The following is a 26,649-nucleotide window of genomic DNA, read 5'->3' as shown; positions in this document are numbered from 1 at the left end:
TTACTCCATTAAAATCAGCTACGGTGTTTCAAGATTTAATGTATTGTTCAAATTCATGTATGCAAACAAATTCATTAAAATTCAGGAGACTTCCCTCAGAAAGTCGCTGCACTTAAAATTCAGGACCCTAACAGAGGACACTGAGCTGGAATATTTAAATTGAAACATTTGTCCCTCCTAGACAGGGTACTTTGCACTGTTTTTTGTTTTTGTTTTTGTTCTCAACCACAGGAAGAATTCAAGATGCCCCGGGCGTCTGCAGCAGCCAGAAGGCTGTGGAGAATTCGTTCCTTACATTATACTGACATGCTGGCCCTGAGGTCAAGGACTGCTCTTGGACACCTTCTTAAGGCCAGCCAAGGCCAGGGACAATCACCTTCACTCTGAGAATGAGGCTAAAGACAAATATTTCTAATTCTGGCTTTGTAAAATGCATATTGCCTTAACTTTCAGAACGAATTTTCTAGAAAACTGAAACATACCCCATTAAGTAATCAAAATGTTCCCATAGTTTTTATGGAACTCATTCTAACAAGGGCTTCTTAAATTACCTGGAAAAAACAAAACTCCTCACCAATTACTGAGCCTGGCTGCACACTAGCCCCTGTGCTAAATGCTTTAGTACAGCACCGTCATTAAAGCACCTCACAACAATCCTCTGCACAAAAGGAAAACTGATACCAAAGAGGTCAAAAGACTTGGTGACATCACCCAGCTGGTCTGGTCAGGACACCTGGCACCACACTGCCTCCATGAAGATAACTAATCTTCTTCTTCTTCTTTTTTTTTTTTTTTATAATATTTCTGAGTCCCTGATGGTGTAGAAAGGCACAGTGTAGTTAAAAGCAGACTCTGGAATGAGAATGCCTGAATTCAGATCTGGGTTGGTTTCACTACTTACCAGCTATGTGAAGTTATTTTACCATTCTGTGCCTCCATTACCTCTTTTGGAAAATGGGAATAACAGCAGAATGCACCTAAGAGGTTATTTTGAGAATTACATGGATTGATCCCTGAGAAATGTTAGATCATGTAAAATGCCCAGACCTGTACCTAGCATATAGTAGGCACTCGATAAATGTAGCTTTTACTAAAAGCAAGTGCTTTATAACAGTGAAGGCCTGAGGATTGCGAAGGTCCTCCCTCACAGCCTTGGTAGGACTGGGACTGAGTTTGCTCACACACAGACCTTTCTTTCTTTTTTTTTTTTCAGAGACCTTTCTTATGTGTGTCCCACGTGTTGAAGATAATATACACACGATGATGCATTTCATTCTCAAAATAAAATGAAGCAAAAAGCCTGAAAGGGAGTTACTATCCTTTCTTTATTGATAAAGAAAATGCTTAAATCATTTGCCCAAGACTCTTGAACAAAACTTGACCTTGAGTTTGTCTCAGCAGCCCAAGTTCTTTTATCTACACATTATTTTGTGTTCCTAAATCTATTTTTTTCCATTTTGTCAGTGAATCCTTTGCTGATCACTTAGGATGAGAGTTTTGGAAGGGTCTTTTTTTTTTTTTTTAAGATTTTATTTATTTATTCATGAGAGACACACAGAGAGAGAGACAGAGACACAGGCAGAGGGAGAAGCAGGCTCCATGCAGGGAACCCAACGTGGGACTCGATCCTGGGACTCCAGGATCACACCCTGGGCTGAAGGCAGCGCTAAACCACAGAGTCACCGGGGCTGCCCCTGGAAGGGTCTTTAGAGTGTATTGCACAGGACATTCCCTTTTGGCTTCTGAAGAAATGGAAGTCCTAGGAGCTTACTACTGAGCTGCCCACAGTCCTATGACAACTGCCCCTGCTGCAGTGGCACACTGCCACTTTTTCCTCTCAGAAGCCAGTGGCCTACCTCAGCTCTGCTCCTAATCCTCCAGGGGCTCAGAGAAACAAATGACCATTGCAAAACTCCAGAAGGCAGAGGCTAAATAAGAGACCCAGGAGCTCCCCTAGCAGGCAACATCCTGAGTTTTAGCAAATGGGACTTTGTTTTATCAAGTTTAGCTGCTCGGGCCTTTCTGCTTTTCTGGCTCACAGCAGCATTCTGGAGACTTGGGGCTAGCAAACAAGTCAGGTGTGAGTCTAGTCTACAATGTCCGTGTGATTCTGAGGTAAACTGTTAAACTGGACTTTCAAAGAAAACCTGGAATGGAGGCAGTTTCGCCCTGAAAAAAAGAATAGGACAGGCTAGCACAAAGTTGAAACTTAATTTGTCAAAGGAAAGCAGCTTACAATTACAGCAGCTGTTCCTAACGCATTACAATCTCAGGCCCCAACAGTACAAGCCTAACAACCAACAGCCCCTGGGCAAAGGCAGTCCCAAGATGCCGTTATAATTAGGTCCCTTTTCACCAGAGAGTTGGATTCATAATTAAACTCTGTCCCTTCCTGCCCCCGTATCTGACTGCTTCCAAAGGGACAGGGTTAGAGGCCAAGAGACAACCCCAAACCACAAGTTCACTGACCTCCCAGGGCCAATGGGCAAGGCGACACATGTTTGCATTAGCTGTACAGGAGCCTGTCTGGGGAGAGGTTGATTTCATCTTTCCGTGTGACACGCTTCTCAAGTCACTTTACACAGTTGTTACTGACCCCTGAGGGGGAACTGCTACCACAGCCTCGGGGCCAATACAGTCAGTCCCCCGGAGAAGGCAGGGACCCGCTCTGAGAGAGGGGCCTGCTGTAGACAGAGTGTGGTCGGGGTTTCCTCTGGGTTGTACTTGATGGGTCAAGTCAATGACTCTCCCAGAACGGTAGCTTCCAGAACTGGGAGGTAGCAACCTCTATCCATAGACGTGATGATGGAGGAGTTTAAATATACATATAAGTGAAAGCCCTTCGGAAACACAGGGGTCCAGATGAGGGAAGAGGCCACGGATACTGTCTGCTAACCTACCCGGGCCCAGCATAAAACCCTCAGTGACTCCCGCTGTTCTCAGGACAAAGTCCAGACCCTTGAGCAGGTTAAAAGCCCATCACAGCCTGCCCGCTGATTTCTTTCAACTTCACCTCCCACCTCACTGAGGCTTTGGCCAAGCAGGGTGACCTGAGCTCCTCCAGAGGGCTATGCTGTCTGGTGCACCTGCCGCGGGGAGCCCTCCCTCCCTGTGCTCTCCCATTCTGTCAAACTGAGTCCTCCTTTGGGTTCCGATTTTAGCTTAGATGCCATTCCCTCCTAGAAACTTTCCTCTACCTCTCTTCCACGCTTTCACAACCTCTTCTGTTTACCCCTTTGGAGCCCTCTTGATCATCCTGTTAAATTGCTGGCAATCCTCCTCCTGTTACTCTTTCCTCTCTCAAAATTTTGTGAATGAAACAATGTCGCTGAATAAGTAAAGTTAGTGAAAAGAAGAATAACTTAGTGTCTGACATTAGTAAAGAATTTAGAAAATCTCTGCAGTTCCCACCCTAAACTTAAACTTCATAAGCAACCTCACCCCACTGCCAGCCTCTCCTTTCAACTGGTAAGAAAGCAAAGATCATAAATAATAAATAAATAAATAAATAAATAAATAAATAAATAAATAAATAAATAAAATTTAAAAGAATTAAAAAAAAGAAAGAAAGAAAGAAAGAAAGAAAGCAAGCAAAGATCACCGGAAGAAGCTAAAAGCCTTGACTAAAAGTAATGGCTCATCAAGGGCAGAGATGGGTTTGGACTTTCCATCTCCTGGTTCAATCCCTGAATTTTCTCCAACAGAATGTTGGCTATGCCCAGATTGTTTGCTATACCATTAGTGTCTTCTCATAGCAAGAGAAGTGAAGGCAGAGGAGGTGCAAGAGAAAAGAGACTTAAAATCCAAACACTGCTGCTCAAGGCCTAGCTCTGTGGGACCTGGAGCCATCTCCATGCCTCGGGCCCTTCATCTGTCAAAGGGAAGTTCAGCACTAGTAAACCTAAGCAGCAAAAAACCTTCTTAATCTTTTAAGATTATTTTTCACCTACCTCACTCACCACGTTTTATGTAAAGAAAACAAGATAACTTTAAAATACTTTATGCTTTTCTTTTCAAAAAAATATTTTTCCAACTTTCATGTGGATATTTTTCTGGTGACATTTAGCTTTATTATTCAAACCAAAGCATTTTTTAGGTGGGGGAGGAGCAGAGGAAGACAGAGACAGAATCTTTCTTTCTTTCTTTTTTTTTTTTTTTTTAAGATTTTGTTTATTTATTCATGAGGGACACAGAGAGAGAGAGAGAGAGAGAGGCAGAGACACAGGCAGAGGGAGAAGCAGGCTCCATGCAGGGAGCCCGACGTGGGACTCTATCCCAGGACCCCAGGATCACGCCCTGGGCAGGCGCCAAATCGTTGAGCCACCCAGGGATCCCCAGGAGACAGAATCTTAAGCAGGTTCCATGCCTAGCACAGAGCTGGACATGGGGCTTGATCTCACAACCCTGAGATCATGACCTGAGTTGAAACAAAGAGTTGGACGCTTAACCAACTGAGCCACCCAGGCACCTTGAACCAAAGCATTTTTTTAAGGACAGGATTCAAATTCATTAAGCAATCTCTTTAGAACTACAAAAAATTTAACCAATTTATAAGATCAACACAGGCTTTACTGAAATTAACTAGCGTTACTATTTCTTCCTTCTGGCTTCATGTCATCAAGACAGTAGTATCCACCTGCAAAAAAGAACCCTCGCCCATAGCCATTAACTGAAGAATGGACAAATCCTTTTTTCTTTACAGACACTACTTGATTTCATAGACTCACAGAATGCCGCAGCCAGAAGAGACTATGAAAACCATCGAAGCCTGTATCTGCCTTTCACAATGAGAAAAGAGGCCCAATCTAACTGTCCTTGGGAGGGGCTTAAGCAGGGCTGATTGCAAACATGCACCAATTGTTTTTCAGGGTATTATATATTTTGCAATAATAGATGATTGCAACAAAAAATGTGCTAAATTGTATACTGAGATCACAACACAAATTTCAAATGTAATGTTATTTGTCAAGGTTGAAGGCTGAAGGGCCAAGAGAGAGACACATCTGATATTATGTATGCATGTTTTAAAATTTGATTATAAATGGAATTTTCTGGGCAGCTCCAGTGGCCCAGCAGTTTAGCACCGCCTTCAGCCCGGAGTGCGATCCTGGAGACCTGGGATCAAGTCCCATGTCAGGCTCCCCGCATGGAGCCTGCTTCTCCCTCTGCCTGTGTTTCTGCCCCTCTCTCTGTGTGTCTGTCATGAATAAATAAAATAAACAAACAAACAAACAAATAAATAAATGGAATTTTCTGGAAGTGAAAGGAATTATTTTGCTTGTCCCACCAATTTGTCATGCTTCTGTAGGACTGGAAATTTTCAAAATAATAGTAAATAGACAAAATGGGAAATGTACCCAGTCAAAATTTTTTTTCAACAACTTAACCTGTCACTGTTCATTGTTGGCTGTGACTGAGACAAGCACCAATTCTTTACCAACAAGTTCTAAACAATATAAGTCAGCAATGGAGTCAAAGTCACCATTAATCCTCACACCCTTTTATGTATTCCTTTTCTTAATGATTTTATTTTTAAGTAATCTCTATACCCAATGTGGGGCTCCAACTCACAACTCCAAGATTAGGAGTCACACACTTTTCAGGCTGAGCCAGCCAGATGCCCCAATGCTCACACTCTTAAGAGGCAGAAGTTTCTAATTCCTTACCTAATAGTTTCTCCAGCGACTAACAAAAACAAAAGAGACTGAAAGAGTAGCCAAAGAAATGGACAGGGGCAAAGGGCAGAATGTTGTTCTCATTCTTTTCCTCTTCCCGATCCAACAACCCCTTTACCCAAGCCCTGGTAGGGGTGAAGTGTTCGTGAACTGAAGTCTGAACCGAGACAGTGGTCTGAATCATTCCAAAACTGAATGAGTTAACTCTCAACAAAAAATTGTTTCCCATGCTATCTCAAGATTTTATTCAGAGACCTTTAGAAAAGAAAAAATGAAAAGTTCCTTGTTGAAAGCCATGAACAGTTACCCCATCCAAATTCAGAGGCAACAAACAAATTATAGTAGGGTTAGTCACTGCTCACAAAGCAAACTTTCATTTATTTACTCTTTGTGATGGACCTTGTGTATTTGTGTGTATGAGATTAGAATATTTTGTGATACCTATTCCAGATAAATTCTGCATAGGGCCGTAAGAAACACACTCTTACAATTCAACTTTTAAATAGATCACCCTATGTTTCATGTCAAAACTTGACTGTATATTTTAGAGACTATCCCTCAACTTCCTCAACTTGGATCTCAAGTCTACTGGATCCCAGCTTTGCATATTCCTCATCTATAAGTTATTAAAATAACCACCGCTAAGTTCTTTGCCAAAATATGCAAAATTACAATGTGATGTGGGGAAGTCATGCCAGTCCCAGCTCTGCCAGCAGAAAGCTCTGCAACACTACACATTGCTTAGCCACCTTGTGTTTGGTTTTTTATAATGAGGTGGGATTCCATACCTAACCTAGCTTTTGCAAAGTGCTCTGAAGTTCTGCAGTGCCATCACAAGGCCGCCACTAGCACTGTCCCAGCCTCTCTTTAGTGACAGCAAGCCTAAATTTGATGAACATGAGGACACAGAGAGCTTTAGCATCTATTCCTAGGAACCAAGAATGAACATTCTGGGCTGAGGAATGTGAGAGCTACCTGGAAAATGTCCAAAGGTCCAGCAACAGGTAAATACCAAAGTGCCCAATCAAACTGATGCAGAATGCTGCAGGTAAGACAGAGAAAAAAGGTATTTTTTTTTTTTTTGTAAATTTTTATTTATTTATGATAGTCACAGAGAGAGAGAGAGGCAGAGACACAGGCAGAGGGAGAAGCAGGCTCCATGCACCGGGAGCCCGACGTGGGATTCGATCCCGGGTCTCCAGGATCGCGCCCCGGGCCAAAGGCAGGCGCCAAACCGCTGCGCCACCCAGGGATCCCAAGAAAAAAGGTATTTTACCACAGTCAAGTAACAGGTCTGCTGCAGAGAACAGCTTCCATCCAATTGCCTCCACCACTTTATGTGGCTTTCCAAAAGAAGTCCAGAGTTACTCACTCAGTAACTTAAAAAAAATAAAAAAAAATAAATAAAAAGGCAGACGTTTCTTCCTCTAAAGACAATCAGGTACCCAATTCCTTTAAGGTTCTTATTAATTTGACTCAAAATAAGAAAAATCTCTAAACACAAAACAAGCAGAGGAAAAGGACACATTTCCGGATAATACGTATCCAATTATCATTCCTGGATAATATTTGTAATACTAAAATTTAGCCCGAAGATGATGTACAGCAAACCTATACACTTCAGGAAAGAGATGGCAAATGTGTAGGGCGATGCCACCCACCTTCTCCCTCCATCATCGAGGCAGAGGTCAGGAATTCATCACAGCCCTTGGTCTCTCAGGATGCCACCAGGCAGCGCTGCGGGTGGCCGCCACCCAGCCACCAGAGCTGGCATTCATGCTCAAGTCTACTGGATCCCAGCTTTGCATATTCCTCAACATACTATGCCAAAATATTGAAATGGGTCTCCAAAGAAAGCCACTTCATGACAGTAAAGCCCTTCATTTAAGCCATGAAATGGTAATTTTTTTCTACCTTACGTAATTTTAGAGCAGTAAGAAGAGCAGAGAACATAACTGTAAACATTAGTTTTACTCTAGACACCATGCCATTCCAGTGAGATACACAAGAAGTTCTATACAATAAATGTTTATATTCATCTTTTTCAAAACAGAATTTGGCTTTATTCAACCCACATGCCCAGCCCAGTTCCAATCCACTCACTACCCTGTCACTCAAACAAGCACTGGGCAGAGTACAGACACAAACAGAGCTCCATCTGCTAATTAAAACTGGGCACGAAACTGTTAACAGGCATCTGTTGCATTGTTTGAAGCTAATGGGCAGAGACAAAGCTGAAATGGCTCTTCTAAAGCAAACCCAGTGATTTCACTCATTTTCTATTTGGTATTTATGTCAGTGGGGGACTGGAAGCGGGGTGTTAAACAGCTTATTATGGAGACTGAAAGATATGTGATATCTTACCTAGTCTAAAACATCCCTTTAAAACCGGTAATAGAAAGATATGTAACAATTTTTTACTGGGGAAAATACCATTCTTGTGTTAAGGATTCCAATTAAGCACTTCTGATCTTATCTCAGACATAATCTAATTATAATACTATGAAAGAGAATAATAACCAAAATTCAAGCAGTGCTTTATAGCTCATGCAGTGCTTTCACAATTCATCCATCCAGCCATTCATTCATCCAGTTGATGAGTCATTTAATACAGGCCTCGGAGATTTAGAAGGTGAATAAGGCTTGATTCCTGCTCTAGGGAATTCGCAGCAACCCTGAGAAGTTGGTTTAATATTATTAGACTCCATTCAAGATAAAGGAACTAAGGCCCTAGAAGGACAAGTAACTTACCAAGGCCAGAAAACTAGGAATGGCAGAGGTTAGGATGTGACCTGACTGCAGACCCACTGCTCCTCTACCTTCGCCATGCTCTCTAACACCCAACATGGCACAGTCCACTTCACCTGCTACTTATATTTCAGAAGCTCCCTAATTATGTTATGTTCCATAATATTACTCACTAGCTAAAATCTACTTCTCCATCCCCACTCCAACCCTCTCTGCATCCTGTGTGAAATCTCTTACCGGCAAAATATCCCTAATTCTAATACAGCCAAGAGAGCTGGTCCCCAGAACGGCCCCGTTTGCAGGCAGGCAGACCTAAACCAGATCCAGCCTCCAGGCCATGCCAGCAGCTCTTCAGTCTTCCACTTCTGGTTCCATGGTTCTTTTCAGATTCAGTTATCGGATTTAATTAAAAAATCAACTGCTAAATTTTTCCTGGTCTTCAAAGGCTAGACTTTTTTCCAAGACAATATCCGAACCCATTTCCCTCCAGCTTTCTCAGTAGGTCCAAACAATCTTGGTGTTGTTGCCCAGAGAACCTCCTCCCTGATTTGCTGCCATGTAGAACAGCTGGCAAAACTCTTTTTTTTTTTTTTTTAAGTACACTTAGTCTTTTTTTTTTTTTTTTAAGATTTTATTTATTTTATAGGGCTCGATCCCAGGACTGGGATCATGACCTGAGCTGACTGAGCCACCCAGGCGCCCCTCAAGTATGCTTAGTCTTAAAACACATCCATATTGTATCCAAGACTCAGTTTCCCCACACCCATTCTTATTTTGCTGAATGGTTTTTCCATTCACTAGAACATGAATTGAGAAGGTTACGTTCAACCCTTTATTATCAAGCATTAAGTTCTACTCTTTCTGAAAGAGTATTGTTATGAAAGCTATCAGAGGGAAAAATCTGACAGCTTCGAGAGAAGACAACTGACATTAAAGTAAGACTTTATGTACAAAATGTTCAATTTGAAGTTGCATGTTCCTTGCATATTTTTGCTTGAGAGGCTGAAACTAAGGAAAACAACTATGAAAATTAAAATCAACTTGCTCTACATATCTGGATTATGCTCAGCCAAATGTTGATAACATCTTGGATAAAAATGTAAATATGACAAAGTTTGTTTTTCAGTCAATAAGTCTTGATAAAAGCCTTGAATTGCTACCAACCAAAAACAGTTTTTAATTTTAAGCTGGGGTCGACAAACTTTTTCTATAAAGGAACAGTCAGTAAATATTTTAAGCTCTGTGGAACACAGATGGTCCCTGTTGCGTATTGGTCTTTGTTTTCTATTTTAATAACCCTTTAGAAACGTTACCAAGCATTCTTTGCTTGTCAATGACACAAAACCTGCAGGCCACATCTGGCCCCGTGGTCATAGTCTGCCAACCCCTGATTTTAGGAAAAGTGAATCCAAGAAAAAAAAAAATGCAGCATTACAAAATAAAACATCTAAAAGTGCTCTGATGAGACCAGGCTGCAACAATTAACCAGCATGCTGCTATTAACATGATTTCATTAGCGATTTTGCACGTGGAAGGAATTTTAATGACAGGATGCACTTTGATCTTCCAACTTGTAACTAGGGACACAAAAGAAAGGGCAAAGGACAGCCATAATATGCTGAGTTATGCCTAGGAGAAATTCCTCGCAGAAAAACATATGTGCAAAATCTAATTCCTCCCTGGAAAAGGTGGTAACTTAGATTTATGGAGACGATGATCAGACTGATCAGAAATAGCAGCAGCTCAACTGTGAGAAGTCACACAAACTTGAACCAGGGGGCTCATGAGAAGTTCTACGACAACCAGCTGTGTGATCTTGACACTGTCAACTTAACCTTAGATTTCCTACTGACACAATTGGGGCAGGGGCAGAAAGGTGATAATCTCAACTCTTTCTGCTGTCAAACTATGACTATACTAAATAATGAAACCACTCAGGAAATACCCTAACAGGAAAGGGGATGCGGTGGGGAGGGGAGAGACAGCAAAGGGAAGACGCTCACATTGTCCAGCTAGAGGTGAAAGGACAGGGCTGGGTTTTCTCTTTCTGTTCTATCAGCAGCCCCTTGCTCAGGACAGGCCATTTCAAGGGGTTGGTACAGCCTCATATCAATAGTAAACCGCATCTACATCCCACAGGAAATATAATGCAGAGCTGACTGTATTACTATTTCCTACTTGTCTTAACATCACATATTGCAGACATTTAAAACATTAGTTGTGATTACGTGGGAGGTTTGGGGGAGCTCATTGAGAAACTTTTTTCAGGAGTACCTGGGTGGCTCACTTGGTTGGGCGTCTGCCTTCAGCTCGGGTCATGATCCCGGGGTCCTAGGATCCAGCCCCACATCGGACTCTCTGATCTGCAGGGAGTCTGCTTCTCCCTCTGCCCCCTCCATGCTCTCTCTACTCTGTTGTCTCTCTCTCAAGTAAATAACTTTTTTTTTTAAAGATGAAGAAGAAGAAAAAAACTTTTTTTCAGTTCTCAAACATTTGAACTGAAAGGCTGGCTGGTCCTAGTAACTGGGCCTGTAATTTCAAATGGATAAAACATCCCTACTCAATAGTTAAGGAGTATTATCTGACTGATACACTGAAAGATTCTCCATGGGTCAGGTGAAAGATAATGCATCCTCCACCATTCCCAAGAGCAGAAAGGAAATGAGAGGAGCTGGAATATCAGAGAAGGTAGCAGAATCTTAGAGAAATAAGAAGAGGGCAGCCCGGGTGGCTCAGCGGTTTAGTGCCACCTTCAGTTCAGGGCCTGATCCTGGAGACCTGGGATCGAGTCCCACGTCAGGCTCCCTCTGCCTTTGTCTCTGCCTCTCTCTCTGTCTCTCATGAATACATAAATAAAATCTTAAAAAAAAAATAAATAAAGAAATGAGAAGAAAGTACTCGAGAGACGGCCTTACCTGTAATCAAAATGACTGTTTCCTTCCTTTCATGACAGCAAAACCACTATCAAACAGGGTCTAAAGATGGAGATGCTTTTTTTAAAAATGACTTAGGGGCACTTGGGTAGTAGCTCAGTGGTTGAGCGTCTGCCTTCGGCTCAGGTCATGATCCCCGGGGTCCTGGGATCGAATCCCACATCAGGCTCCCCAAGGGGAGCCTGCTTCTTCCTCTGCCTATATCTCTGCCTCTATGTGTCTCTCATGAATAAATAAATAAATTCTTAAAAAAAAAAACGACTTAAAACTTTGACAAAGCAACATTAAAATTAAGTATGTATCTGCACGGAAGAAATGAGCACACATACACATCTACCAAAGTGCACACACAAACCTCAGCCATTAAGAAATAGCTTTTTCCTGTGATGTTGACCTTATCGAGTTTCATCAGCAAGGCTGAGGCAGACCCTGTCAAAACCCAGTCAGAAAAGCCCAAGAACTTACACACCCAGGTACCTCAAAAAAGAATTAGGACTGGAAGGAGATGGACCACCAACTCCACATCTTCAGATCACCAGCTGATGGGGGAGAGGTCTGGGCGGGGGGGAGTGCTATTGCTGCTAGAGATGTGGACACCCCAAGCTGATGTTTGTGGTTAGGGAAGAATGCATGGAACTTTTTCCACTAGAATGGTGTTAATATTCACCTTCTTTTCCCAGCCTCATTTCAAATGCAAAGCATGAGGTTTCAGGTATATAAATTTTTCTACTGTTTGAAGGCAGTGCAATACCACTTCCTGTTGGGCTCTGGGGCTACATAAGAGGCATGGATTTCCCCTCCTCCAAGTCAACTGAAGACACAGATATAGCCTCTTTTAACCACATCCACCCCACAGAAAATATAAAGACCAAAATCACATATGAAACTCATCCCATTTAACGTCTACCTTCCGTTCCACACAGTTTAGGGACACTGGTTTTCCTGCCTTCATAGCTGCAACCCTTCACAGAACCAATTTCAATTTAAAAAAAAAAAATCCATACAAGAAAGATTCTAAGCCATCAGCATGAAGAGTAATTTTTAAAAGCGACTATCACAAAAGGAAGCAGATACCCTTACAGAAAATGTGGGACAAAAATTAAGGGGAAACTAACAAAGCTATTTCAAATGAGCAAAAGTCATGCAAGGAGCTTAACAGAAACAGCATCAGCAAGACTCACTCACTTTCGACACAGGAGAATGCTTCTGGGAGGGTCACACAGAGAGAATGGACAAAAGGCTACCCACTCAACTTGTTAGAAACTGTCCTTTACCATCTGGATTGCACTATACAATCAACAATGCAAAAGGTTTATTCGGGGGTTTTGAAATTGGTACCAGCATCCAAAACTAACGTCCTTTAATTGCTGCGACAGCTCCCACCAAGTCTCTTAGGAATATACTTGAGACATGACATTTAAAATCTGCTTCCTCAGAAAAGAAAAAGTCCCACTCAATAATGACTGCCAAGAACTTGCAACTCAAACTTCCCTAAGCCCAGACATCATAACACCAGGGAGGTTTCAGAGCACTCAATCCATATGAAAGAGGCCAGAACAAACAAACAAACCATAGACTTTCCTAGTTCTCAATTTTAAGAGCACTCTATGCCCAAACATTCTTTAAAAAAAAAAAAAAAAGGCAAATTATCCGTAAAACATACAATATTCAAATACGATTGTTACCATAGCACTAGCCCCATAATAATCCCAGAAACTGACGGTGAAATATGCCAAAAGAACCATGTGAAAGGTGCTTAAGTGAGCTACTAGTAGAAACCACAAGCATCACCCAGACAACCAAACGCTAAGATTCTTAAGGTACTTAAATAACTGCAGCTATTTATTTGACAAAGGGAATGATGTTAAGGTCACTTGTACAGGCAGCTTAAAACCAGCTTTGATTTGCTCTTCGGTTTATGGTAAGTTATAAATTTTGATACCTGAGCACAAAGGCCGCCAGTACAAAGGTAGAAAGGACAGCTCCCAGCCAAGACCAGGAAAAACAATTAATTCAAAGTAATTGGGGGGTACACTTGTGTGTTGTGATTCGTTTAGCGAGTGATCATTAAAAACCAAGGCAAAATGCACAGGGAGGCGAGGCAGGCAGGATGTAAGATCAATTCCTCCGCGGAGAAGTCCCTAAACAGTCAGGCCCAAGAATTCAAAAAGTTGAGAAATGTTGTTTGTCAGGAGATGGTGGTGAAGGGGTGAACCCCGTCTTCCCTGACCACGCCATTCCCAAGAGCCACCGATTCTCCCAACACCGGTTAACGCGCACAGCACAACCCAACACTGTGTACGTTGTGCCACCATTAGTCACATTTCGCTCTTTCTCCTGCAGCTGAGCAGCAAAAGCAAAGGGAGGCAGAAAATGGTAACCAGGGTTCCCAGTGGCTGGAGAAAGTCCTGCGCCCCATGCTCCCCACTTGTTCTCCCTTCCCCATGCTCTCCCTCTTCTCTGCGCGACCTCAGGGCTGCAGGTCCTGCTTCTCCTTTTCCTCTCCATCTCACACCCAGAGTTCCTCTACTCTCTCCACCACCTGTCCTCACTCCGCCCTCTGGTCCCCTGAACTCTTTCTTCTCCCCATCCTGCAATTTTGTAGAGTGACCCTCCCCTGACCAGAGATCCAGCCCTCCCGTGGCCAGGGGCCCCCACCCCTCGCCTCCCGGTCACTCGTTCCTCCGAATTTCCTCCTGATGGTTGGGTTCTCACCTCTCCTGTCCCTCGTGTCCTCTGTTCTTTTACTTCAGGTCCCTCCCATTCCCCCAAAGCTTCATTTCCCCCTTTGCATTTCCTTCCTCTTTCCTGTCTTTTAATCCATCTCACACCCACTACCCCCTTCTCTTTCCCCATGAGATTCCGTGTCCCCCCCACACACACACACACTTTGTCCCGCTAAGACCTTGTCTGTCGCTCGCCCAACCCTGTCGTGCCCCCCATCACCCCAGGTCCCTCTCGCTCTGCTCCCCCTTCCCCTTCCTTTGCCCCCAAGTTCCCCGTTCGCCCCCCGGCCTCACGTCCCCGCCCGCCCCTCGCCCCCCTCCTGCACCCCCGCCCTCGCCGCCCTGCAGCCCCCGGGGTCCCCCGGCTGGGGCTCCCAGCCCTCCCGCAGCCTTCCCCTCGGCCCGTGCACCCGCCCCCCATCTCCCTCTCACTCCGCGCCCGGCCGCGGCCCCTCCCTCACCGATGGTGGAGATGAAGGTGGTGTTGAAGGCGTCCTCGGAGAAGCGGAACAGGAGGCAAGTCTTGCCCACCCCCGAGTCGCCGATCAGCAGCAGCTTGAACAGATAATCGTACGTCTTCGCCATCTTCTCGCTCCGGCCCTCTGACCGGGGAGCGAGAGAAGCGGCGGAGAGAGGCGGGGAGGGGGCCGCGGGCGAGGGGGCGTGTCCGCCGAGCCGCCGCCGCCCGCCCCGCCCCGCAGCCCGCCCCTTCCCCTGGAGAAGCCCTGCGCGCCCCGCCCCGAGCGGCCAATCCGCGGGCGCCTCGTCATCACAGCCCGCGCGTCCCGGGGCTTGCTGGGACTTGTAGTTGCCTGCGGGAGCCTCGGGCGTGCCCGGCGCCCGCGGTCGGAGCGGCCCCGGGGATAAAGGAAGATGCGCTGCGTGCGGGGCGAGCGGGCGGACGAGGCGTTTCCACCGCTGCTGGGAAAGAAGGCTCCGTGTCGAGCTCCGCGCGTCGTGCGGCCGGAACTCAACTTGACGGTTTCTTTGTGTGCGGGCGCCTTGCAAACCCAGACCTCGGAACCCGAGTCCCACGACTGGCGCATCTCTTCCGCCCGGCCCCGGAGCGGGGATGCTTTCTTTGCTGCCCGCTGCGGGGGCGCAGCCTGTGGATTATCTGCGGGGCGCCTCGGCTTCTCCGCGGGTTCCTGCCCCGCACCGCCTCGGTGCCCCCTCCCGCAGCCCCTCGGTTGCAGAGCTCCGCGAGAATGATTGCCTTTCTAACTTGAGCCCCAGTCATGTTCTCCTCGCACAGACCAGAGCCAGATCCCAGGGGTATTTCAGAGGATCTGCTCTGCAGACCACCCCCCTCCCCCTACAAGGCGATGGGCTCAATCTGGGAATTGAAAATATTAAGGCTTGTGCTACAGGTCTGCGCCCTATAAAGTGGCAAAGCAGGAACTATGACCCTTGGGATCTAGAGAATAAGATTTGGATTTTACTGAGTGTTGGCTCAGCGGCTTAATTGCTCCGTCTCTGCGCCCCAGTTTTCTCACCTGCAAAATGGGCATGAAACAAACTTTTTTCATAGGGTTGTAGAGAAAAATTAAGAGACAACTTAATATGAAAGCACTTTGACATCCACAGGCGTTGTAGAAATGTTTGTGGTGATGGTTACTTTTTAAGCCCTCAGTAAGCTCTCAGTGGATGACAAATGAAGGGGGGGGGGCAGCATTGTGTTATACTCACTTTAATCCTTTACTTACTGATTTAGACTATACTTTAAATGTTTTGTGGATATATTATTCAGGCCTCTTCCATTTGCTAGTGGCAGAAATCCCACCAGATCTCCTGGAAGGGAGGTTTCCTGGCTCAAGTAAAGCCAAAGGGCAAGGAAAGGCTAAGGAGGTCTAGGATCAGAAACTCTATCCAGTCAGGGCTCCCTCTCTCATCTCTGCTCCCTTCTTAGTTTTAATTTCTTTCTTTTTTTTTTTTTTTAATGATAGTCACAGAGAGAGAGAGAGGCAGAGACACAGGCAGAGGAAGAAGCAGGCTCCATGCACCGGAAGCCCGATGTGGGACTCGATCCCGGGTCTCCAGGATCGCGCCCTGGGCCAAAGGCAGGCGCCAAACCGCTGCGCCACCCAGGGATCCCCTTAGTTTTAATTTCTAATAGTCGGGGCGTCTGGGTGGCTCAGTGGTTGGGCGTCTGCCTTTGGCTCAGGTTGTGATCCCAGGTTCCTGGGATCGAGTCCCACATCAGGATCCCCACAGGGAGCCTGCTTCTCCCTCTGCCTGTGTCTCTGCCTTTCTCTCTGTCTCTCATGAATAAATAAATAAAATCTTAAAAAAAATAATTTCTAATATGTCAAATACTGATTGATAAGACCCTCATGAACAAAAGCTCTTCGGAGAGGATAAAGAGGTCCTGAGGTCAAAATAATTGAGAACCATGGGCTTAGGCATTTACTTTAGATCTAAGGAAATACCTTCCAGAAGGTTGGAGGAGGTTATTAAGGGAGCCAATGGACTCAACGATTAGAATAAGAAAAAAACTTGGGACAGTTAGTTAAACAAGACAGTAGGCTTTTCTAAAACACATCTCGAGTACCTTGTGACTTCACAAAAAGTGCCAGTGATTCGCTATTCCTAGTCTTGCTATGGCAAAAGATTCACTTGGCCTTAGTGTTGACCTTCACCTTCTATGTGGAAAGAAGATGAAAGGAGTAACTCACACTTATTGATAACAGTACCCAGAGAGTTGTTACCAATCTGACGTCTAATTCCTAGAGCCCACTTGATGGGAACAAAGCTCTAAGGAGGTCAATGTCAGTTTCTGTCCCCTCAAGAGAAGGGCCCTGCCCTCTGGCACAGGCTAAGCCTCCCTGCCCCCCCGCCGCCAATACTTGGGCAAATCTGTGAATTTGAACTCAACTAGGACTGAACAAGCATGAACAACTCAATTCTATATCCTCACCTTCATTTTGGAAAAGAAGGGGGGGGAAAAACTTAAAAACCAGTGAAATCTTTCTTTTATCAAATGTGTACTGATTAAAATAAACTTCAGCCCCACTCTCTGCATGCTACTGTTGGCATTCATTTTTCTCTATGAGTAAGAACATACTGATGTGGCACTGAACTTAAGTTCAGAAAAGAAGTCAGAGTTAGGAATTTTAAAGTCCCTAAATTTCCTTAGGGGAATTTTGTTAACTGATGGGAATAAAAAAAAAATTGTCTTATTTTCACTTCCCTGGTTTTTCTCTACCACCACGTGTATATAATATTGGGACTTTCTAGGTGGTAGGTAAGCCTATGCATCACCACTGAACTATTCAAGAATTTTGATATGTGGACACTATTTCAGGAAGAATCCAAATGTTTTCTTTATGCATTATTAATTTTTACATTTGTACAATATGTTGCTTAGTAACATATTGTAGTAACAGTACTATTAAATCAAGGTACTTTGCTCAAAAGACTGGACAATGAGTATATTTGTAGAGCTGAGGGTACCATGTGGAACAGGATGCTCATTGCCACCTTCCTTTCTTTCTCCAGGTGGCATCAGTGGACCCCCTTCTAAAAATCCATGCTACTGTGCTCTGAGGAAACCACATCAATATTTTTTGCCAGTTGCCCAGACCCATCTTTGAAATGCTACATCACTGTAGAGCACTAGCAAGACCAGCACATTCAATCTGATTCTGTAAATGTTTATTGAAGCGTTTGGTAAGGTTAACGTGTACACAGCAGCTGGACTTACAGAAATCTAGATGTTCAAGGAGTTTACCTCTGTGGTTTTTGTCAGGCCGGCACTCTTTCTGCCTGCTTTTGGGAAGCTGCTCTCCTCCCAGTCATGGCTGTGAGTCATGGTTCTTTACTCCTCCAGCCATAGAGGTGGACATGACCAGGCTAGGTCAATCTGAGCTTTTCCCTGCTAATTTTCTAATGAGGTGGGGTAATGATGCTGAAAGGAGGTCTGAATGGTGGGAGGTCTGGGTGAGCTTCAGGCTGGTTTGGATCAGAACTTTAGTTCATTTTCCTGTAATCTCTTTTGCTGCCCTCCTCTATATGTTTATTTTGTCCTCAAGCTGGCTTTCCTCTGCCATGTTGCACAATGTCAAGTGCAATATTCACTTCTTACAGTTTATTCATTTGGGGCTCAAAGACCCCCCAAGAATCTACACATATTCTTGAGGGTCTGTGTGTTCTCTAGGCAAATCTTCAAACTCATGCAAGCATTTTTCAACTGTTTTAAATTGCTCTATAAAACTTGAGTGTAAGAAAAGTCACCTTTCTTAACTGCTTGAATGAAATTAAATTCAGTTGAGATCCCTACTTGTCAAAGGCTGGCAAACTGGTATCTATCATCAGTGGGGCTTTTCCTCCTCTTAACTGCACCCTAGAAGAATCCGGGAGCTTACATGGTCCTGAAAAATTAGGGGGAAAAGCAGCTTCTTATCATCAGTCTGCACCCATCAGTGTTGACACTTCTGTCCAAACACTCTTGGGTTCTGGTCCTCTGCCATCTGTTGAGCACAGCTGTCCCGGTGGGCTACAAAGATGTCCTTCATGGTGATTATTTTCACTGACTGATGACTCAGCCATCGAATAAGTTCTCTCTCTGTTATCTAATAGTTTGTGTACTTCTTTGTCCTCTCCCTTAAAACTTGAGCTCTTGGGAGGCTTGGGTGGCTCTGTGGTTGAGCGTCTGCCTTAGGCTCAGGTCATGATCCCAGGGTCCTAGGATCTAGTCCCACATCAGGCTCCCTCCAGGGAGCCTGCTGCTCCCTCTGCCTCTCTGTCTCAAATAAATAAATAAATAAATAACTAAATAAATAAATAAATAAATAAATAAATTCTTTAAAATGAAAACAAGGGCAGCCCAGGTGGCTCAGCAGTTTAGCACCACCTTCAGCCCAGGGCGTGATCCTGGAGACCTGGGATCGAGTCCCACGTCGGGCTCCCTGCATGGAGCCTGCTGCTCCTTCTGCCTGTGTCTCTGCTTCTCTCTCTCTCTGTGTGTTTCTCATAAATAAATAAAATCTTTAAAAATAAATAAATAAAAACAAAACAAAAACAAAACTTGAGGTCTTTGAGGAAAAGGACATTGCTAATTTCTCACTGTGACCCCAGGACGCCTACCATGATGCCTTAAGTAGGTACTCAATTAAGTTATTAAATAAGTGAATGAACATCTGACTATCATGCCCGTTTTCTATTTTTTTTAATTTTTATTTATTTATGATAGTCACAGAGAGAGAGAGAGAGAGAGAGAGAGAGAGGCAGAGACACAGGCAGAGGGAGAGGCAGGCTCCATGCACCGGGAGCCCGATGTGGGACTCAACCCCGGTCTCCAGGATCGCGCCCTGGGCCAAAGGCAGGTGCCAAACTGCTGCGCCACCCAGAGATCCCTTTTTTTTTTTTTTTTAATTTTTATTTATTTTTGATAGTCGCAGAGAGAGAGAGAGAGAGAGAGAGAGGCAGAGACACAGGCAGAAGGAGAACCATTTTCTATTTTTTAATCAGCTGGGACCTTCAGTTTATTATTTGCTGTAAGACCTAGGTATTTTTGGCCTCACAAATACCTTTCTGGTTGTATACTATCTTGTATTTATAAGTCATTTATTCTGTAAGTATACTATTCATTGTTGTGTTTAAGAAACCAATGTGATTATATCTTATTTCTCCATCATGTCAAGATCATATTGAATGATAAGCCCTCAAAAATACCAATTTCTCTTATCACTTGTGTGTCATCCAAAAACATGCTATTTGTTTAGTGATATTCCAGTAGGATAAATCTATAATTATCTTCATCCAAGAGGGACAAACTGTACTCTTTCCACCCACTGATGTTTCCTGAGTAATCATGGGATGAATAACGTCCACTCAAACAAACATCCATTAGGCTCACACTATGAAACCAGCTCAGCAAGGCCACTTGGAGAATACAAAGAGATCTATCACGAGGTCCCTGCCCTCAGTTTGCTTCCTAGTTAATTACGAGGAGAATCCACAAGTGAAAAGTTCAGTGATAAATGGGAGACGGGTATTTGGCTGCATACACTTCATTTATTCTGATGGGTCAGGTGTTCATTCTGAGTGGTTGGCTTTTAATTCAGATTTGTCAGGCGTCCTTTTTGATTGGTTGGGTGTCCATTTTAATTATTTGGACATACATTCTTCTTGGTCAGGCTTCCAATCTGCTTGATCAAATGCTCATGCCAAACAGACTGCTAAATATTTTGCATATCAGGGCAGCCTGGGTGGCTCAGCGGTTTAATACTGCCTTCAGCCCAGGGTGTGATCCTGGGGACCCAGGATCGAGTCCCACGTTGGGCTCCCTTCATGGAGCCTGCTTCTCCCTCTGCCTGTGTCTCTGCCTCTCTCTCTCTCTCTCTCTCTCTCTGTCTCTGTCTCTCATGAATAAATAAATAAAATCTTAAAATTAAAAAAAAAAGTGTAGAGGGACATGTGGACATTCTGCATCCTTCAGGCCTGGGTTAAAGAACATGACTGAATGGGAGGCCATCTATAGCATAGGCCCTTAGAATATGGGCAAGGACTATGGCCAATGCCCAGATGAAAGCAAAACTCTTTCTTGGTATCAGGAGGGAATACCTAATCATCTAGAATGCAAAGGAAGCCACCCAAGTTGCAACAATTCTGAGTGTTTCCTTTTCTGGGCAGAGTCTAGCCAGCAGAAAGAGGAGGTCAAGCTTAGCCTGCATAGAGAGTGGGGATCAATATTTTACTCTACTAGAGGGTGGACTGGAAGGAATCCATTCAAATACCTCATATTTCTTTCTCTAACATAAAATTTCTTTTTTTTCTTAACATAAAATTTCTGACAATAAAATATTTTATAAAAAATAATAAAAATATTTTAGTAAAATCCACTCCTCTCATTAACCTAGACATTGCTATGTAGGATTTTGTTTCAAATAAGGCATATGTAGTAAATACTATGCATTTTGGGTAGAGTTTCTTATAAACTTGAAGGATTAAAGAAAGCCTTTTGGAATTATAAAATGGATTCCGATCCAATGGCAAAGTGAACATATCGGGGATCCCCAGGTGGCTCAGCGGTTTAGCGCCTGCCTTCGGCCCAGGGTGTGATCCTGGAGACCCAGGATTGAGTCCCACGTCAGGCTCCCTGAATGGAGCCTGCTTCTCCCTCTGCCTGTGTCTCTGCCTCTCTCTCTCTCTCTCTGTATCTCATGAATAAATAAATAAAATCTTAAAAAAAACACACACACAAAGTGAACATATCCTGAAAGTATCAGCATCATAACAGGTTTGAGATGCTTCTGACAGTAAATAATAGAACACTAGATGGCTTAAGTAATGAAAATATTTATTTAATCATGTACTAAAATAATCAGATATAAAACTAATGACAGGTGAGTAATCTAGCAGCTCAAATGACATGCCTGGGACCTGGGTTTTCTTTCTTTCATTTTCTTAGCAATGCTTCCTCAAAGCAACACTTATTTCAAAAGGCCAGCCCAATGTGGTCACAAAATGTCTTCCTGAAACTCCCCAAACTCCTTGCTTCCAGGTTCAGCAAAGCAGAATGTAGAGGATCCTCTTTCTCAAAAGTTTACGTAAATACCCTAAAGTTGAGTTCCACGGGGCCTGACTGTCCTGCATGAAGCAATCCTAGGATCCAAGAGACTGGCCTAGACCAACTGGGGTAGAGCTGAGTAGAGAGTCAAGCTCAACCTAAACCATAGGGTTCATTAGAAACAGAGAAAAGAAGAGACAGGCTATAGAACCAACAAGTGAATACTACCACCTGTTTCGGTGTCACGTGCATATTGATATTTGTATGGAGTACTGCTAAGTGGTTGTTTTTTTTTTTTTTTTTTTTTTTAGATTTTATTTATTTATTCATGTGAGACACAGAGAAAGAGGCAGAGACATAGGCAAGAGGCAGAAGTAGGCTCTCTATGAGGAGCCCAATGCGGGACTCAATCCCAGGACCCTGGGATCACAACCCAAGCCAAAGGCAGATGCTCAATCACTGAGCCATCCAGGTGCCCCTAAATGGTTGGTTCTGTTGGAATTTTTGAAGAAATCATGGAGCTGAATCCAGGAAAACTCCAACTTGTTCTCTTAAGCAGATGAATTTATGTTGAACTGGGAAGAAGAGGCAAGGAAGGGATGGGTGGTCCAAAGCCAGAATTAATATCGGCACTTACACACCTGGCTACTTTCTACTCAGCTTCAGCAAGAAGCTAAGGTTAAACATTTTAGGGGATCCCTGGGTGGCTCAATGGTTTGGTGCCTACCTTCGTCCCAGGGCATGATCCTGGAGACCCGGGATCGAGCCCCATGTCGGGCTCCATGCCTGAGGCCTGCTTCTCCCTCTGCCTGTGTCTCTGCCTCTCTCTCTATGTCTCTCATGAATAAATAAATAAAATATTTAAAAAAACAAAAACAAAAACAACATTTTAGCAGCCTTGAACTTTTTCTTCTTTTTAAAAAAGATTTATTTATTTATTTGAGAGAGAGTGTGGTGGGGGGAGGCAGAGAGAATCTCAAGCAAACTCTCCAATAAGCAAGGAGCCCAATAGGAGTTCATCCTCAGGACCCTGAGGTCATGACCTGAGCTGAAATCAAGAATCGGATGCTCAACCAACTGAGCCACCCAGGCATCCCAGCCTTGAACTTTCTACATTTTGGGGTTTTGTAATAGAAAGAGGATTGGACAGAACACCAGGTAACCTGGGTTCTGTTCCCAGCTCTGCCACTAACTATCTCTGTGACCTTAAACAAGGAGAACAACTTTTCTATGCCTCAGTTTCCTCATCTGTAAAATGAGGGGAGCCAGATTAGATCATCTCTTTCTGTCTAGAGAAGCCTTTGGATCTTGGGATGCCTGGGTGGCTCAGTGGTTGAGCATCTGTCTTTGGCTCAGGTCACGATCCTGGGGTCCTGGGATTGAGTCCTGCATCGAGCTCCCCACAAGGACCCTACTCCTCCCTCTGCGTATGCCTCTGCCTCTCTCTGTCTCTCATGAATAAATAAATAAAATCGTTAAAAAAAATCCTTTGGCTCTTGAATCCAAACCCCCATAACAGACCTGTCTTGGGGGTTCTGGTTTTACAGACATTGGTCTCCCAGGTGAACCAAACACCCTGGTGAACAGAAGGGATTTATCAACAGCCTCAAAGCCTAGTGGGTCTCTTGGAGGCCAGGCAGGGTGTGGTGTTGGGAACGGAGCCCAAGACACCTAGTTCCTTGTTCCAAACAGCACTCAATTCACCTTATGACTCAGTTATCTGTACTTCTCTTTTCCAAGGAGTGCAAAGTTTCAGTCTTCCCTGGAGTGGCAACAGCAATTTATTAGGTTGCCAATCTCGAAGGTTAAGAGAAAAATAAGACTTGGCTTTGTATTTTGAGCCATATCCAGTCATATCCCTGCCTCCAATTCCTACTTAACATGGATAATCATTTCCTGAATAACCTTAAATGCAGACTTTTTTTTGGGTCTTGTTTAATAGCAGCAAGGCTTATTAAAATGGAGTTAATCAGGGAGCATGCTGAATGCTCCAGAACCTATGATAAAACACCCTATCTCTCTTGAAATTCCTTGCTCTGACTGTTCAGACAGAACTGAAACAGTTAATATGAAATCAAGCAGAACTCTTTGATTACTCATTTTTAAGATTTACAATTATAAGTGATGGTGACAACATAACAATGCTGAAAAAAAATAAGACTCAATAGGTGATTCTTTGGGGCCAGGATGAATATTCAGATTAAGAAAAACTGCTAATGAAATCCCAATCACATAGTAATTTCCCACGTATTACTCTCTGAAACTCAAGTAGCTATATGGCCTAATTAGGTCTGTTTGGGAGATTATCACAACATCTTATTTCTGCAATGAATGGCATCATTCAGCGTTTAATATTCATTGAGGCTTTTATGAAACAGAGAGGTTTCCATATGTCTCTAGAGCAAAACATTTGTGTTTGCCATCTGCTACTCAAGAGTAGTTTTGTAGAAAAGAATGCAAATTGCTTGGTTTTTTTAATTACTTTGGGGTTAGGCGACACTATACTTGGGACTGTGGGACAGCCAATTCACTGCTAGCAGCAGTGTTTGTTTACTCAGTCATCGATTTACAGAATTCTTTACACGCAAACGGAATGAAAAAGAAATTGAAGCCTAAAACTATCTTTATCCTTTAAACTCAAGGCAAAGTCCACTGTGAAGTGATATGTGAGACTTTAAGTTAGCCTTAAGGAGATACTATCTAGGACACTGGACTTTGAGATTGGTATAGCAGACATCAGTTTTCTTTTTTTTTTTAATCCTGATACCAAAGGAATATATGACTCAATACTTAAAAAAAAAAAAAATCAAAGGATCTCCTTGAACTCAGTATCAAAAAAATAAATAAAAATAAAAAATAAAAAGGAATTTTCTCCTAGTCACCCAGGAGATAATTACTTGGGCTTTGGACTCTGTGCTGTTTATTTCGCCTTTCTCCCTTCTCATTAGTTTCTTGAATTGTGGATAATTCTCTGCTCAGTAACATCTCCCTAGCCTATGGATATGCACCATTAGTTTTGCTTAATCAGGAGTAACTTCAATCAAGAATTTAACCCAAAGGGGAAACCCTGGGGCTGAGAGAAAATCTGTAGATTTCAATTACTGATGCTCTTCGGAGCCCTCCCCAGAGTAAAATTTCATTCACCGGGGTTAATGGCATATGGAATATAAGAAAATGACAAATGAAAGGGACCTAGTTTGGCCACTGACTATCTATGAGATCCTAACCTTATGGACCTCTGTTTCCTAAAATACTTTTCTGCTTTAGGATGCTATAAAACCAATGAGTATAGAGATTGTTTATTGTTTCCAAAGTTTGTACCTTAAAACATTAAATAAAACAGTAGGTGAAACCCGAAGAATGGGTTTCAAGGACAAACCCTTTTGAAAAATGTCCCTCTTACAGTGTTTTGATGATATGGCTTCTCTGAACCCTTAATATGCTGAAGTGCTTTGTAACTCTTCACAATTGGATGCAGAGTGCAGCTTTCCCCACACTTGTGCTCTGAGGCACCTTTTGATGGAGCACCTGTGTTCAGCACAATAGATGTTGGGAAAATGATGGCATCTAAACCCTTAGTTTTAGGGCAGCCTGGTGGTTCAGTAGTTTAGTGCTGCCTTCAGCGTAGGGCCTGATCCTGGAGACCCAGGATGGACTCCCACGTCGGGCTCCCTGCATGGAGCCTGCTTCTCCCTCTGCCTCTCTGTGTGTCTCTCATGAATAAGTAAATAAAATATTTTTAAATAAATAAATAAATAAACCCTTAGTTTTAGATATGAAGATTGAATTATAGAGTCCTACTGTCCTGATGAAAATTAGCGTGTTTACAGGAAGCTGTCTGGAAGGGAGGCAACATCCATTACTAGAGTTCCTGACAAACTGGACCGAGAACACCTGTCCCTGCCTCCCCAGGTTTCTCCTGAATCCCCGGGCAGGGCTCCCTCATGCTGTCTCTCTCACGATTGCACCCACCCACAGAAAGACTGGCCAGGAGGGGATGGGTGCTGTGATGGAGGCTTCCTCCCCACCGGGGGGCAGCTGTCTTGCCCCCAAGTCCTAGGGAACAGACATTGTATTGAACTGAAATGAAAATCACCGTATGTCCAGAAGCAAATTTACCCAGCATTTGAAAAGTGCAAAAAACTAGATTCTTAAATGAACGTTCTGGAGGCTGAGTTTTTCAGGAAAAAAAAAAAAAAAAAAGACTAATGCCGAGCAATTAAGCTAACATTTGTGGTTTTTTTCTCTTGCATTATCTGTATTTTGAATGAGTCATAGGACATGTTACAGGGTCAAATCACACCCAGGCTTGTTTTCTACAGTGACATCTAAGTTCTGTAAAATGATCCGTATAATAAAATGCTCTTAAAGATAAATTATTTAAATTTCTTGAGGGCATGAATTATATTCATATTGTATCCCTATTGACTAACACAAAACTTGGCATATATTAGGCACATAGTGATAAATATGTTTGCATTCATTAGTAAATTATAATCTGATGATTATACTTTAATAAAATAATCGTTATATTAACAGTGCTCATAACATCCTACCTTCTCAAAAATCTCAAAGATAAGCTCCTTGACCTGGTTACAGTTTAAAAGCAGAAGCTAGTTAAAGACACTCTTTATTTGTAATCTTCTATGTGATGCGGTATTTCTTTCAGGGAATGATAAGTGGGATCACTTCTGTGACTTTTGAATACATGCACATAGATTTAGAAGTGGAATGAGTCAGTAGATACCAAGTCCTATCTTCCATCACTATAGAATTCCCCTGTCAGCCACTTGGCCTGTATTAAATATCCTCTGAGATAACACACATAATAATAAGCCTGAAGAAATGTGTGACCGTGGAGAGCCTGAGTCATCAAAAAAAGATTAAGTCAATACTGGAAAATTATAGTTTGTGTTCTATATTTTCATTCATTTAATAAAAACTTTTTTTTTTTAGCACCTACAATATATGAAGCAACCCACTAGGTACACTAAGGGGAATAAAGATGAAACTGATCCAGACCATCCCTCAAGAAGCCTGTGCCCTTGCAGGAGAGG

General features: G+C 43.3%; 1 protein-coding gene and 1 long non-coding RNA gene across 2 annotated transcripts in view; one reads left to right on the top strand and one right to left on the bottom strand.

Annotated features, from left to right (window-relative positions):
- Window positions 1-14,774, bottom strand: part of RAB8B (RAB8B, member RAS oncogene family) — a 61,676-nt gene extending 46,902 nt beyond the window's left edge. The window contains exon 1 of the mRNA XM_025472578.3: window positions 14,544-14,774. Coding sequence (XP_025328363.1) covers window positions 14,544-14,667 — 124 coding nt within the window. The 5' untranslated portion in view covers window positions 14,668-14,774. The remainder of the gene's footprint in view (window positions 1-14,543) is intronic.
- The window catches only part of LOC118352844 (uncharacterized), a 49,674-nt gene extending 31,418 nt beyond the window's left edge, over window positions 1-18,256 (top strand). Inside the window, exon 3 of the long non-coding RNA XR_004810667.1 lies at window positions 17,581-18,256. This is a non-coding gene — a long non-coding RNA (uncharacterized LOC118352844). The remainder of the gene's footprint in view (window positions 1-17,580) is intronic.
- The last annotated feature ends 8,393 nt before the right edge of the window (window positions 18,257-26,649 follow it).

Source organism: Canis lupus, chromosome 30 (genome assembly GCF_003254725.2).
Source record: "Canis lupus dingo isolate Sandy chromosome 30, ASM325472v2, whole genome shotgun sequence".
In the NCBI taxonomy this organism is placed as follows: domain Eukaryota; kingdom Metazoa; phylum Chordata; class Mammalia; order Carnivora; family Canidae; genus Canis; species Canis lupus.
The sequence above is the reverse complement of the archived record's forward strand: the minus strand, read 5'-3'. Positions and strand labels throughout refer to the sequence as shown.